The sequence below is a fragment of the Scaptodrosophila lebanonensis genome, unplaced genomic scaffold (assembly GCF_003285725.1).
Source record: "Scaptodrosophila lebanonensis strain 11010-0011.00,11010-0021.00 unplaced genomic scaffold, SlebRS2 tig00000061-arrow-pilon, whole genome shotgun sequence".
Taxonomy (NCBI): Eukaryota; Metazoa; Arthropoda; class Insecta; order Diptera; family Drosophilidae; genus Scaptodrosophila; species Scaptodrosophila lebanonensis.
The window spans coordinates 8,449,920-8,464,188 of NW_022060554.1; the positions used below are offsets into that span (position 1 = coordinate 8,449,920).

The window sequence follows — 14,269 nt, forward strand, 5'->3', positions numbered from 1 at the left end:
ATGCAACGGGCCCGAAATCCCTCCCCTTTCTTCCACTAAAGTAAACCACTGCCAAAGCAAATAGTTCATCCAGTATTCAACAACAGAAGCTGTCTGTGAGACGCGCACGCTTCGTCCCCATCTCGGAAAAGTATTTTTCTAAACTGGCGGATTACTTGTACAATATGAAAGGATTGGCAAATAATATGTCTGAAGCTATATTAAAAGTTGAAGAAACCAAAGGCCCAGCACAAATGAAGAAATAATCTAAATAACGAGTATGCATCTCTCACAACAAGATATTTAATCGAATGAATTCCTAACGAATATCTAAGAGTGAAGGCCACAATTTTCCTCCTCTTAAACTAATAATAACCAGTCCATATCTTTTCAATATATTCTGAGAGAAGTATAAATAATTCATTGTTATTGGAAGATAAAAATATAAAGATATTTCATTGTTATCATTATTTCAAAATTAAGTGCAGTTTTAAAATCTGTAAGAGTGGTCTCATATCTAATAAATGTCAATCTCTCGTGTTATATGGCCTAATCTAAAAGCCGATTCCGCAGCAAAAAAAAAAAAAATAAATAGAAAAAGAAAATCTGGAGAAACTACTCTTAAACTAATAATAATAACCCCAATAATAATAATCAGATATGGAAGATATAAAAACCAAACTGGAGAATGTGTTCATTTTTATTTTTTTACCTTTATTTTTAATTTAGTTAGCTCTCAGTTTCTATTTAATACAAATAAGTTATATCAGTAGACATAGTTTTCAGTTCTTTACACTTTCCTGGTATTTCACAATTGTTAGGTGAGGTGGTAAAATGTCTGCCTACACATAGTATACATTTATTTTGTTAAACGTCCAACAACAACTACAAAGTGCGACTAAATTCAATGATCTTTACTTTCTGAAGTTTTTTTTGATGCCACGGACGGCGTAAATCCGCTTAAGTTCTTAGACGTTTCAGCAGAAATGGCCGATCTTCTTGGCTGCTCTCTTTTCGCTGCCAACATGAAATATTTAATCGTTCAGTGCGTCTGGACACACCCACGGCCACTGTTCCCGACCTCTGTCCAAGCCATCGGACCAAATTTAGCTACCAGAAGCGAGAATTCACAAGCCCCGTTCGGACGTAACTCATTTCTGACAGGCTAAGCCGATAAGTTATTTAGCAGCGACTTGGAATATATAGCGCATGATGATTCAGATGCTACTGCTTAACGCGAAGCGTAATGAGCAAGCGTGTCCGAATGGACAACCAGTCCATTACCTTGGCCAGGTACCGGTGCCGGCAAGCAACGTTCTTGCACACAAGTGGCCTTCGCGTTTACCTGTTGAAAATTGCGTCTAATTGAGTTGGCTGTGCAACCGCACATTAAACGCCACGCAGACGCACCGCATAGGCAGACGCAGACGCGACCACCGTGAAGATTGCGTCAGAGTAGGTAAGGAGTAGGCGCCCAATGCTCTGCCTAGTGGGCGGCCCAACAGGTTGCCGAAGCGAGGTCCTGGCAGCAGCTGGACCAACGCGGCAGCACACAGAAGCCAACGTCCAAATGTGCAACGAATCTTAATACGTTTGTAAAAGGATGGCAGCCGTAAGTGTCAGAATTGGATGAGAAAGTACGAGTACAGCTGATGCCCTGTCAAGGATACGTGTTTGCTTTGGCGGTGTCAGAGACATCCGCTAGACAGACGGTACTCGTATCATGCAGCAGTCTAAGCTTATGGTCCACGCTGAACAAAAGCAAACCCCTTCAATCTCGACCTGACTTGCCCAAGTTCAGATTAAAACTCAATTCAAAAAATGCAAGCCCTTCTCAAAGGCCAAGCCACACACCGCGCATCGGTTACCTGAGCCATAATCCGCTTATCAAATTTCGGCGGCTATAGTCTGAGCAGACAAAATGTATTGGCGGCATCTGTTGGCAGCGTTCTTTGGATTTCTTCTTGTGTTCCCTCTCTCTCTCTCTCTCTCGCTGTGTGTGTGTGCTGGAACTTTGTTAGCACAATAAAAATTGAATAGTTTTTGGCGTTGCTGCCGTTGCCCCTGACTCTGTCAGTATAATTGTGCTGTTTGGTAGCTTGCCTTTATCTCCAGAGTCTTTGTCATGAATGGGTTGCTTCGGGTTTGGCGCTCAAGCTACTGAAACTGACGACGACGATGACGATGACGACGACGACTGGTTCTTTGTTGGGTTTAGTTTCGCTTTCCGTTGCTGGCTTGAATCATCTTGCTCCGTCTGCGATTGCATGCTCAAGTTCTCTTTCATCTCGCCGAACTGAACCGATTACGAATGTGTGCATACCAAACATCCGCACAAATTATTGTTGATTCTTTTTACTCAAATTTTGACAGGCACACAATATTCAAATTACTGAACACTCCACACTCCACTCCCAACTACGGGCGTATCCCATGTCCATGTCCATGTCTAAGAGTGGGTCCAACTTTCAGCTCAGCTGCACGCCGTTTGGAAGCCCGCAAATTGGTTCAATTTGGCCAGACTTTCAGCTGCCACTGCCACCCTAGACTAAGACGTAGACTCCATAATTCCAGAGCGCACGCCCACATTATTAACGATATGCACCGTTGCAAATGCTGACGCATGTCGCACCCAGCACGTGCTCCTTAATCGCTAGAGCACGCGTCGAGCTGCGAGTTGCGAGTTGCGACGCACTACGATGCCGGCACGAGGCGGACGAACACATTTACATATGGAGACTATTAACACTTCAGCATAAAGTGCCATAAACGCTTCTCAATTAGATTTAAAGGCAGCAGAATGTCGCTTCTCCAGCACCTCATCGCCAAGTTCAAATGATGGCACAACTTTTTCTTCCCCCAAATTCATATTTAACTTCCATTTCCAGCCACGGCACCTGCCTTAATGGGGTGTGTTATTTCCAGAAAATAACTCAACCTTTTTTGTCGGTTGAATGGACCAGTCGTATACTCGCAGATCCCAACAACATGCTGCCTTCTGCCTTCACTCCATCCACCGCCAATGCCCAATGGTTTTAAAGGAAAACTCGTTCAGTGTATTTTATTGATTATAATTGATCATTTTATTGCTTAGGCTAACGTTTCTTACTCCTATGTTATGTTAGTGGGTTTAACACAATACAACTCTTATATAAAAGATATAATTTACAAAAGTATTACCTATGCATATCACAGTACAAACTGATACATCAAGTTTGTTAATAGAAAGTTTCAGTACTTTGGTAGACTCTCTGATTAAACCCTCCCCTCTTTATACACCCAAGGACGATAGTCTAAAAATATTTGTTTAAGATCATAACATTTAGGGGGCACAATGGATATTGCTCGTGAGACAACTAGTGACCAATGTTCTGGACAATCCTAGCTGAAAACAATGGCTAAGGGCAGTAGCCACAACAGCCACAGAGAGTAGTGCGGAAAATGGTTCGGTGGTGCGGCACTTAGTGCCAATGTTTCGATGAAGGAGCTGCGACTGCTTCGCGCGGAGCCATTATCTCCGCTCACAAATATGTGATTGCTTTGTAGATCGTGCAACACGGGCAACTCAACTTGGTGGCTGCCGCTGGTGTTCTCCTTTACGAACAGTCTGCGCGGCTTACAATGTCGCGGCGGCGTATATTTTTTGCTCAATTCCACTCGATAGCCCATAAGATTGTCGGATATCTGCAAAGAGTTGCAAAGGAAATGTGTTAAAAATATTTTCAAAGATGGTCGGTTGTGCTTTTCTTTTAACTTACGGGTAACATTTCACTTCGTAGCCCGCGGCACACAGGCTTGAAAGATCCTTCCAGTGTTTTGCGTTGGAATATGTCAAACTGATGCTTCCAATCGTAGGATAACAGACGAGACTCCAAAGTCTGGCCAGCCAGCTCAGCGGGCGATGCAATAACGATGGGGTTCAGATTCCTAAAAGCAACAACAACATTTAATTTAAGTCAAAATTGCCAACCCAAATGGCTAGAAGTTTGGAACTTACGTGGCCAGCTTCTCAATGCCCAGGGAATGCAATACTGTTGGTAAGCTGGGCAGGGAGAGGCAAGAGGACAGCTTGTACTGACGCGGATAGTACATGGTATAGACTGTACAGCTTTCCATTTTCATTGAGGTGGCGCCTCCCAGCGTGATGGCAGCGCGTCCAGAACTATCATAAATACATTCAGCGACTAGACGATCGCCAGGGAGAGCGCGGACATGTTGGTCGAGTGGCCTGATCTCATGGAATTCCGAATCAATGTGCTTGTCGTGTGCAATCGGTGCCAGCTCCTCTGTGTCACGTATATGCCTCAACTTCATCTCTCGGCCGATTTGATGGGTATGCATCAAGACGCCGAAAATACTTATGCCCTGGGCAGGAAAAGCATAGGCTGTGCAGTCTTCTAGGCACTGGCCTTCGGAGACGACGCGTCGCTGGCCCGGCGGAATAATGTGGCGCCAGCTGGGCTCCATTCCAATAGACATCATGCCTGCATCGTGGGCTCGCAAATGGTCTGTAAAATAGATGCGCAGGCCAGAACTGTCGTACATTTTCGGCATGTCTAGCTGCTCAAAATCCAACTTGGGGTTGTAGTACTGCGTCTCCATCAGGAAGTAACGCGCGCTCTTTGCGTCTAGTGGATAGCCGGCCTCCTTCGGATATGAGAAGCCCTGTGAAATGGACGGGAAGCAGCATGCCATTAAAGCTTGAACTTTTTTCCTCCGCCGGAAATATTATATCAATTTTTATCGCGATTAAACTTACTTCCGAGCCACGCGACCATACGGCAGCAACAGCATTGCATTGCTGCGACACGCTCCGCGCACCAGCACAAGCCCGACCGGATTCTCGCGACAGTTGCTCCAGCTCGAGGTCGAAGCCGTCATCCTGGCACTCGTACAATACAATTTGCTGCATGTAGTGCAGTGCCCATGAGGAATCGAACAACGGCTCGAACTACAAAGGCAAACAGATAAGATTAACTCCGTAATCAATTTGAGCTTTTCAGCAGCCATCTTACCCGGGTCATGTGGAACTTCTTGTGCCAATTGGGGGCTTTCAGGACCTTATCCAATTTGAAGACATGGCAATGGGTGAGAGTGTCGTCAGCAAACGGCAATTCCACGTTCTCGTTTTTAAGTTCGAGGACTCGGTCGTGTCGATGCTGAGAACGCACGGGCCGCTGAGTCAGCACCAGCGAGCGTGGAGAGCGCCAAGCATCCTCGGCATTAGGCAGAGTGGCGAAGCCCACTGGACTGTGCTTAGGATCCTCCATGCCGTACATGTAAAACACCCGCATCGTATCGTTCTGTTTGGTGCCAAGTTCAAGGGTTAATAAGACATTTAAATAATTTAAATAACGGGCACACCTACCGATATCTGCACGTCGTGCTCTTCATCGCAGGTCTGTAGCTTGCGACGAAAGCGAATGACTGTGTGTGTCGCATTCTCGTAGCCCATCATCAATATGTAGTCCTGGGAAGGATCCACGCGCGGCTCTGCAGCTCCATCAGCAGCGACATAACGATCCTGTTAGCATTAAAAAATGATTGAAGGGAATGGGAAATATTAGCTGGGCTCACACAAGCGAATTAACAAATGAGCTTCGCACCTGAAAGAATGTCTGGCCATCGTCCACCCAGCCGATGGCAATGTCGGTGCCAGCCAGCTGGCCGTCTGCTGAAAATCCAAATCCCACATAGCCCATAGTGCGAGCTTGTATCTCAAACGTTATATCCTGATTAATGTGCGTCCATAAAATACGAAAATCCTCATTTAAATCGACGGCATGATCCCAACTCATGCCGGCCATGCTGTAGACATCGTTGGGTCCGGCCATGCCTGCTGCCACTTGGGCCAGTCGGGCAAGTAGGCAGCATTTGAAAAGTGTGATTAACGATGACAGCGATAAACTTGAATGTCTCTTGGATTTGGCCATTTTTCAATTCCTACTGCCTGTTGTTGTTCCTACTCGTGTTGTTTCTCTGAGCCTTGAAACTCTATTCGGCTTTTCGAATTCCAACAACTTGTGCTATTTATGTCCCTCCAATTGCATTGAGGTAGAGCTGGGAGCTCAATTCGTTTCTTCAATTTGAGGTAGTTGTAGTTGTAGTTGCCTGAAATGCCATCAAAAGATCAATTTGTTATGATAAATGTTAAAGTGACTCGCTCTCTTCAAAACTTATACGAATGTGATTATGTACAGTGGAGGTACATAAGTGCCTAAGTGCGACCCATCTCAAAAGGCGCGTCAAAAGCTCGCGACTCGCGAGCTAAGCCTTTTTTTTTGTTGTTTTTGTTTCTATTCGATGGTCGATTTGGCGCCCGAATAAAATGAAGAAAAAAGTCAAAATGAAAATAATAAAAAAATAATCCCAATGAAATCGAGTTAATTTCAACATCATCATATCGCATCTAAACAATGCGCGCACACACCTTAAAAATCACCACATTGTTTGCTCAGCCTTAGCTCACAGACCTGCCTACACTCCCACATGATTCACAAATCGACAGACAGCCCCAGCTTTGTCTATCTCTGCTTGTGCTGGTGTGATTGTACTATATGTCTGTATATCTGTATGTTTGTGTGTTAATTCTGCTTCTCAAGCTCGGCAATGTGCATCGCAAACAACAATCCCAGAAGAGCGGTAGACGTGCATTCAAATGAAATTGAATAAATGATTGAGTGTGAGAATGTGAGAGTGTGTGTACAAATGGTGTCACATTGCGAGACAGTCAATAATTTCAAAAGTATCTGACAGATACAGCCCCAGTCGTACCGCTCATTAGTTTTTCCTTTCACAATGCCTGTCTGAAATTGCAACAACAACAACAACAACACCAACTAACACTGAACAACGAACAACTCAAATAGGTTGTTACATTCACTTTTCAAACATTCAAGCATTAGAACGGCGAAGAAGCCCGCACTAAATCACTTCGTTCACTGATCTGTCGACTCTGTGGACTCTGTCGACTACGACGATGGCTCCCCTGGTTGGTTGTTGCACTCGTACCTTCATTTTACCAGCACCGCGCAGCTGCAGCCGAAAGTTTTGGCAAAGCCCGTCTCTATCGCATCACTAATACCATCACCTTCACCATCACCTGGCTTGGCTTGGCTTGGATCGGCGCATCATCAGCCAGCGCTGCTGCAACTGCGCACCACTTGGTATGTAGGTTAAATTTAAATGCTCGAAATGTGCACACAAATGCCAAACTGGCAAATGGGCAAAGCGACTGACTAAGTGAAGCGAACTGAGGCGAAGTGAACGCAGCCAACGAACATTCACACAATCGCACAACACACAACACTCAACACACAACCAACAACACACAAGCATAGGGCAAATGAGAGCGAATTAAGCTGCCCTCTGCTCTGACTCACACACATGTGCTTATGAGCAATTGGAAATAATGAGGAACTACGCAGCACCAGCACCAGCAGCAGCAACAACAAAAACAAAAAACAACTAGAGTCAAAAGTGAAGAAAGGCACAGCTTGTGCCGCAAAAGTCGCGCCTAACTCGCATTTGCTTTACTTTCTTTGTTTAGTCGCAAAGGGTTAGATGGCGACCGTCCTTTCCAACCGTGTGCATATCTAATGACCCCGACCCTGACTCCGACTCCAACTCCGACCACAACTCTAAATTTTACTCGCCACCGCGGCCGTTAATGCGTGCATAAACTAACCCCGCATATGTAAATTTCGCTGCATGCAATTACTAATGACATTTATGACCAACAAACACATACCTATATACATATGTATGTGCCCATGTACATACATACATATGTACATGGGTATTACCTCCTCCGAATTACCCGCAGTTGCGGCAACACAGACTTACCTAGTTCGTTGTGCTAGCTTTTAAATCCGACCCAATCAATATGTGTAATCCAAATGCGAGTGAAAGGTAAATGCCACTCAAAGTCGGCATTCAATTTTACAATCGTTATGTAAATACATATGTACATATACGAGTATATGTATGTACAAATTATAAATTTTAAACGAATTAGGCTAGAATTCATGCACATTCATGGCCCACAACACTTTAACACTTAATTCACAATTTCTTTATTTCTCTCTTCTCGATTCACACATGCTGATCATCGTTCACGCAAACTTGTTATCCAAAAATATTCAATTTAACGACAATTCGAATGCCGCCGAACCGAAAACAATCTTCAACTGCAACGCAAGCGTTTGTCGCACGTTCGTTCGTTTGTTGTTTTCGCGCAAGCGAAGGGCACCGCACCGTACGTACTGCGCAGAGTTCAAGAGACGAATGAAACCAATTCAATTTAAGGCAGAGAATTATATGCTGCTCGAACAAGTTCGAACAAGTTCGGACAAGGGAGCACACAACATTTCTCTGTTAATTTATGGTGTAGTCATATATGTGTGTGCATGCATACGTGTGAGACAGCTGAGGCTTCTGAGTTTAAATACATAGGTATGTGTGTTTCTTTGCTAAATTTCTCTGTTATGTTATACTACTGATATATGTATGTATGTATGCACGTCTAAGACAGCATAGGCTGCAACGCTACATTGCCATGTTATGTTTTACTGCTTGTGCGAATATGTATGTACGTGTGAAACACCAGAGGCCGCAATGCTTATGTAGGTATGTGTGCATTGTTACATTACTCTGTTATGTTATACTGTTGCTATATGTATGCACGTTTGAAACAGCGCTTCGTTACATTACTCTGTTATGTTATAACGAATATGTATGTACGTGTGAAACACCAGAGGCCGCAATGCTTATGTAGGTATGTGTGCATTGTTACATTACTCTGTTATGTTATACTGTTGCTATATGTATGCTCGTTTGAAACAGCGCTTCGTTACATTACTCTGTTATGTTATAACGAATATGTATGTACGTGTGAAACACCAGAAGCTGCAATGCTGATATAGGTATGTGTGCCTTGTTACATTACACTGTTATGTTATACTCTTGCTATATGTATGCTCGTTTGAAACAGCGCTTCGTTACATTACTCTGTTATGTTACAACGAATATGTATATGCGTGTGAAACACCAGAGGCCGCAATGCTTATGTAGCTATGTGTGCATTGTTACATTACGCTGTGATGTTATACGGTTGCTATGCATATGTATGAACATAGTATGTATGTGTGATTCGCAACATTAGTCTAATATGTTATAACGAATATGTTTGTATGTATGTAAGCCTGAGGCAGCAGAGGCTGTAGAGCTATGAAGCTGCACACGTGTGTGTTCCCGGTACATTTCTGTGTTATGTTGTTCTGATGCTATATGCATGCACAGCATTACATACATAGACTGTAACATTTTGTAGGTACATATGTGTGCTTCGGAACATTTATCTGTTATGTTATACTGCTGACACATAACAGCATAGTCTGTCATGCTTATGTATGTAGCTAAATGTGGCTCGCTACAGTACTATGTTATGTTTTAAAGAATATGTATGTGCGTGTGAAATAGCATAGGCTGAATGCTTATGTAGGTATGTATGTGTGGTTCCTTACATTACTGTGTTATGTTATAAGGAATATGTATGGCCGTGTAAAATAACAGATGCTGTGACATTTAGGTAGGTGCGTGCTTCGTCACATTACTCTCTTATGTTATAATGAATATGTTTGTATGTATACATATACGTGTGAGACAGCAGAGGCTGCACGGCAAATGTAGCAATGTATGTCGCACTATATTTGTGTGCTATGTTATACAATTGCTAGAGGTATGTTGTATGTATGATGTGTGAAACAGCTTAGCAACATTTCTCTGCTATGTTGCTCTTTAGTAATAAGTGTATGTATGTATGTGAGTAAATGTGTTGCTTATATTGCAGGTCCATAGAGAAAATTTGTGTTTCATTGATGGGTATAATTTGTTACTCATAAAGGAAACATAAGTCACTTCCGTAAATCACTTCCGTTATCATAATTTAGTTTAAATAAGGAAAAACTCATGCAGTACTAGGTCTATGGCATAGACTCTATACATACATACATGACTAGGCGAATAAATAGACATGACATAAATATAGCGAGGGACACCAATCCATATGGGGACTCATTGTTTTATATACATTATTACCATAAAACAAGTAGCAAACTTTTTCATGAACAACGCTTGGTGTTTAAAGGGTTTTCAACAACAAAAAATTACTCTATGAAGGAAAAACTTATTTGCTTATAAAGCAAATTCAATATTTACATATGTACATATGTATGTGTACTTTTTAACATGCCTTAAGTAAATCTGAAGTTTCCTCTGTTCACTACTTCATAGTATAGCTGCCATACGATCGATTGGGGCAACAAAGTGTATTAAAGTTGAAGGACTTTGCGGAAGCAAAGGTCCAGCTCGTGCAACTTTAGCATTGAATTCGTTAAATATTTTTTTATTTATTATTGAAAAGCTCATATAAATGCAGTTCAACTCAAATGAAAGCTGTTGAACACTATAATTTGTATTGGATTAGTAATTAGTCAATATATGCACCGCATTTCCACAGAAAAGTTAACAAACAGTTTTTCTTTTTTAAAGAGAAATGTTAAAATTTTATTAAATTAAAGAGTTCAGAGCTCTACCTAGTTTGGATGGCAAAACACAGGCCTACAAAGTTTAAGTTCAGGTTTTGGTCAGTTTTGTATATTCTAAGACCATCTTATTGCAAAACTTAATAAAGTTAACTAATTGTTATAACAACTTTGTCTATCAAGCAAATAGTTATTTTTATTTTGACTTGCAAATGTGTGTAACGTTACGTCAGATTGTAAATAATTTCATTGCATGGTATTTTGTTTATTTTCAATTTACTTTAAATTGCGGCTTAAGCAGGTGGAATCATCAAATTCTCATTAAATAATGCACGATGCATTTAAAAAATAACTTATGCATATGATCAATGAAAAAACTTCAACAAATCAAACTCAGATCCATTTTAAGACGAAATAGAGCGTCATAATAATGAACGTGTGGTCGACTTTATGTGGCAAACATTTTTGTAGCCTGCCCCCCTGCCTACGCCCTTGTAAACTTGCATTAAATAATGTTTTAAAAACAATCTTAGATACAAATTTCCCAATGGAAACTATGTCACGTCACGTCAGACAATAATTCAAATTAAAAAAAAAACGAGTACAAATTTTTTAATTAAATAACTGGAATAATAAACTTATATTTCTTTAAAGCTTACTGAAAAAAAATCAAGCAAAAAGTCCTTCTCAATTCGCAGTGTTTTGCAATTTTGTTATCCAAGTTTTTTGTCACGTCATGTCAGGGCTTTTTTTTACGCTTATACATATTTCATAAGCTTTAAGGTCGAATGCTTTAATTTGTTACTGCATATAGTGCTATTAAGTTATTAATAAAATATAAAATTTTCTCTTTTTTATTTTTTATTCGTACGAATGTCGCAGCACGTTAGATTGGGAATGGCCAAATGCACCTTATATTAAGTAATTAAAAATTGGTTTTGGAAATATTATTTTTGAAATGTTACCTAAGTTGAGGCTGTTTTTGGGATTCGTACAAAACAAGGCCCGTTGGAAAAATCCGAGTTCCCCAGCTGGCTCATTGCAAACAGTGCAATGAAAAATGTTCTACACTCAATTAAAAAGGTGAAATGATGTTGCAATACAGAATACGTACATGGATAATTCTTTTTTTACGCACACCTTGCCCTTAGTAGTGGCATTAGCATCAGAACAGGGCAAATGATAGGAGAAATAATTGTAATGGATATGCGAGAGACAAGAAATGAACATCTGCATCCTGATCGGTCTAGGGCTACGTCTTTTGACAGCTTCTATGGAAACCTCACGCATTGTGTTTTGCCGGGGCCGAGGCGACTTGTAGCTCGCCGCACTCTACTCAAAGGACATACAACCTACGCCCATTTGACGCGGCACAGGTAAACGATATACACACATAGCTGCCGTCTAACAATAGTCCTGCCGATTCAGATCACACTGACGAGGCACGGCATAAAGACACGCACACAGTTGCAGGGGGGAAGGCGTAAACCATTTGCAACAATTCACACAGAAAACAAAATACACGAGTATCTTCACAGAATTAAGATGAAAACTGGGAGCCCTCTCTACCTCTCTGCCTCTCTACCCGAGCAGGGGATAATCCGTGTTGGTGTACAATGGCAAAAAACAAACGATTTGACAGCCGGCAATGTGCGAATGTTGTTTCCTCTTATAGATAGATACGAAGACTGCGCAGTTTCTTGTTTCTTTCCTTCCTATTGGTATTGGAACAAAAGGCATAAAGCAGCGCTGATTCAGATCACATACGAGTATGTACATATGTAAGTATACTGTAGTTATTTAGGAGTGAATTGTAGGATGTTTGAATATTCCTGTAGACTGTTTCTCTTTAAGGAAGTGTCAACTGCCCGTTTCACTCCAGCTGGCATAAGTTGTAGAAGTAAGTTGCCGTTGGTCCAATATCCCCATTTAAATGATTCAGAAATTTCCAAGAAAAAGGCTTAACCGGTTGCTTCATTATGCACAGACTTATGTAACAAATGCCAGTTGCTGTTCCTCTGAAATTGGACGGAAAAAGGGGCGGTACTAGGTGGCTTATAGAGAGAAAGTCTGCAGTTAGAGTCCTGCATTTCCTTCAAGAAGGTTTAACCAGTTAGTTAATTAAGTTCCTAAATGCTTCGTCCCACTCTTACCTCTCACCCTTGTCTCTGCCTTCGGCAATGTTAGGTTTTCGGTAGTTCCAGTCCCTTGCCCTCAGAACGAAATGCACAATGTAATCTCATTCTGCATTGTCAGAAACAGTGAGCTGCCGCTGCCACTGCCACTGCTGCAGCTCTCGATCCTAGTCCCAGGTAAAAAAAACGCCCGAGGCTGAAGCTACCCCCCGCTACCACTCGGCACAGCATGCTCATTGTTTACCCCATGTTGATCTCTTCCTCAAAAAGGCAGCTAAGGATATACATGTGCATTTTACCTTAGGCTTCTAGCCAGTTTTGTTTCAGAATTTATGGTCGTCGCGCTTACATATGTATCTACTACGTACCGCTCGTACGACTCAATTTACAACCTTACCAAGACATTCTGCCATAAATGCTTTCCAGTTCCAGCACCCTCTGTGCGGCTTGCGCTTGCCTTCCCTGCCGGAGGAGAGAGCCGAAGAAAAGTCGAGCTCACAAAGGAAAGGAAACCTACTTTTTCATCATAAACAATGAGCAGTTGTGAATTGATTTATGGCTTTGACTTCAATGGGCATTCAGATGGGTTTTCTCGAAACCTTTAGAGACAACTTAATACAAGAAATCAGTGACACATCAAAGCCTATTATAGCCGATGAAAATTCAAACTCATTGGCGTTCTCGTTCCCGTTCTCTGACGTTCTCTGTCGTTTGTACATGTATGGGCTACCTATTATTTATTAAACAATATATTAGCCGGTACCAAATGATATCAAAAGCTGTTCTGCCTGAGTCATTATCCGTCCTGAAAGTCCTTACATCCTCGAGCTTTCTTAGGAATAAGACGGACTTTGCCGCGCATGTCAGCACGTCCTCTGGAAAATTAAATTAAAATTAAATTGTTTCTCCTTAAGAACTTGAATGTCTCAACAAGAAATTGCATCAATTATGGGGAAAAATTGTACGTTCAAATTCTTCAGACATTATAAGACTGGATTAAATAAATTAGAAAACCAGGACTTAAGAAATCCTGTGCTATTGCTAGTAAAATTATATATCGATATGTAACTTTATAATGTAAAATCCCATGGAAAAGGTGTATTTAAGTATATTAGAGAAAAAAGGTTTCTTTTAATTCAGAATTCATTCTATTACCCTTTGAAATGTTGATGCTGAAATTTAATCTTAAATACATTATAAATAATGAAGAATAGCCTAATATCACAGAATATATGAAAAGTTGAAAGGATATTTTTTATGTGCACGATTCTACAACCCACAAGGAAGAATAATAAACAACATGGAAAACGAATAGAGACGTATCCACCCATCCGCTTGTTTCAATCTCTACACTTTTCAGTGAAAAGTTTTCACACCTGATGGAAACAAATAAACCGTCGATACCGACCAAGTTAGATCAATTTATCAAATGGTTGTCAGATCTAATGATTATTGAGATATTCGTGCCGGTGAGACTCTTGAATACTCGGTACCCACCCCTTTCCTCGCTACAGCCTCTCAATGAAATTCAACTTTATTGCACCAATTATTCCTGTGAGCTACGTACATATATGATATAATTAACCGATTTTAATGAAACTCTAAATAGAA

General features: G+C 41.3%; 1 protein-coding gene across 1 annotated transcript; it reads right to left on the reverse strand.

Annotated features, from left to right (window-relative positions):
• Positions 1-3,036: 3,036 nt before the first annotated feature.
• LOC115624746 (MOXD1 homolog 2-like) lies at positions 3,037-7,950 on the reverse strand. Its single transcript, XM_030519574.1, has 8 exons — positions 7,825-7,950; positions 5,586-6,090; positions 5,348-5,503; positions 4,995-5,282; positions 4,739-4,930; positions 3,977-4,644; positions 3,738-3,906; positions 3,037-3,663 (listed from the first exon to the last, which is right to left on the reverse strand). The coding sequence occupies exons 2-8, from the start codon at positions 5,910-5,912 to the stop codon at positions 3,361-3,363; spliced, it is 2,103 nt and encodes a 700-aa protein (XP_030375434.1). The 5' UTR covers positions 5,913-6,090; positions 7,825-7,950; the 3' UTR covers positions 3,037-3,360.
• Positions 7,951-14,269: the final 6,319 nt, after the last annotated feature.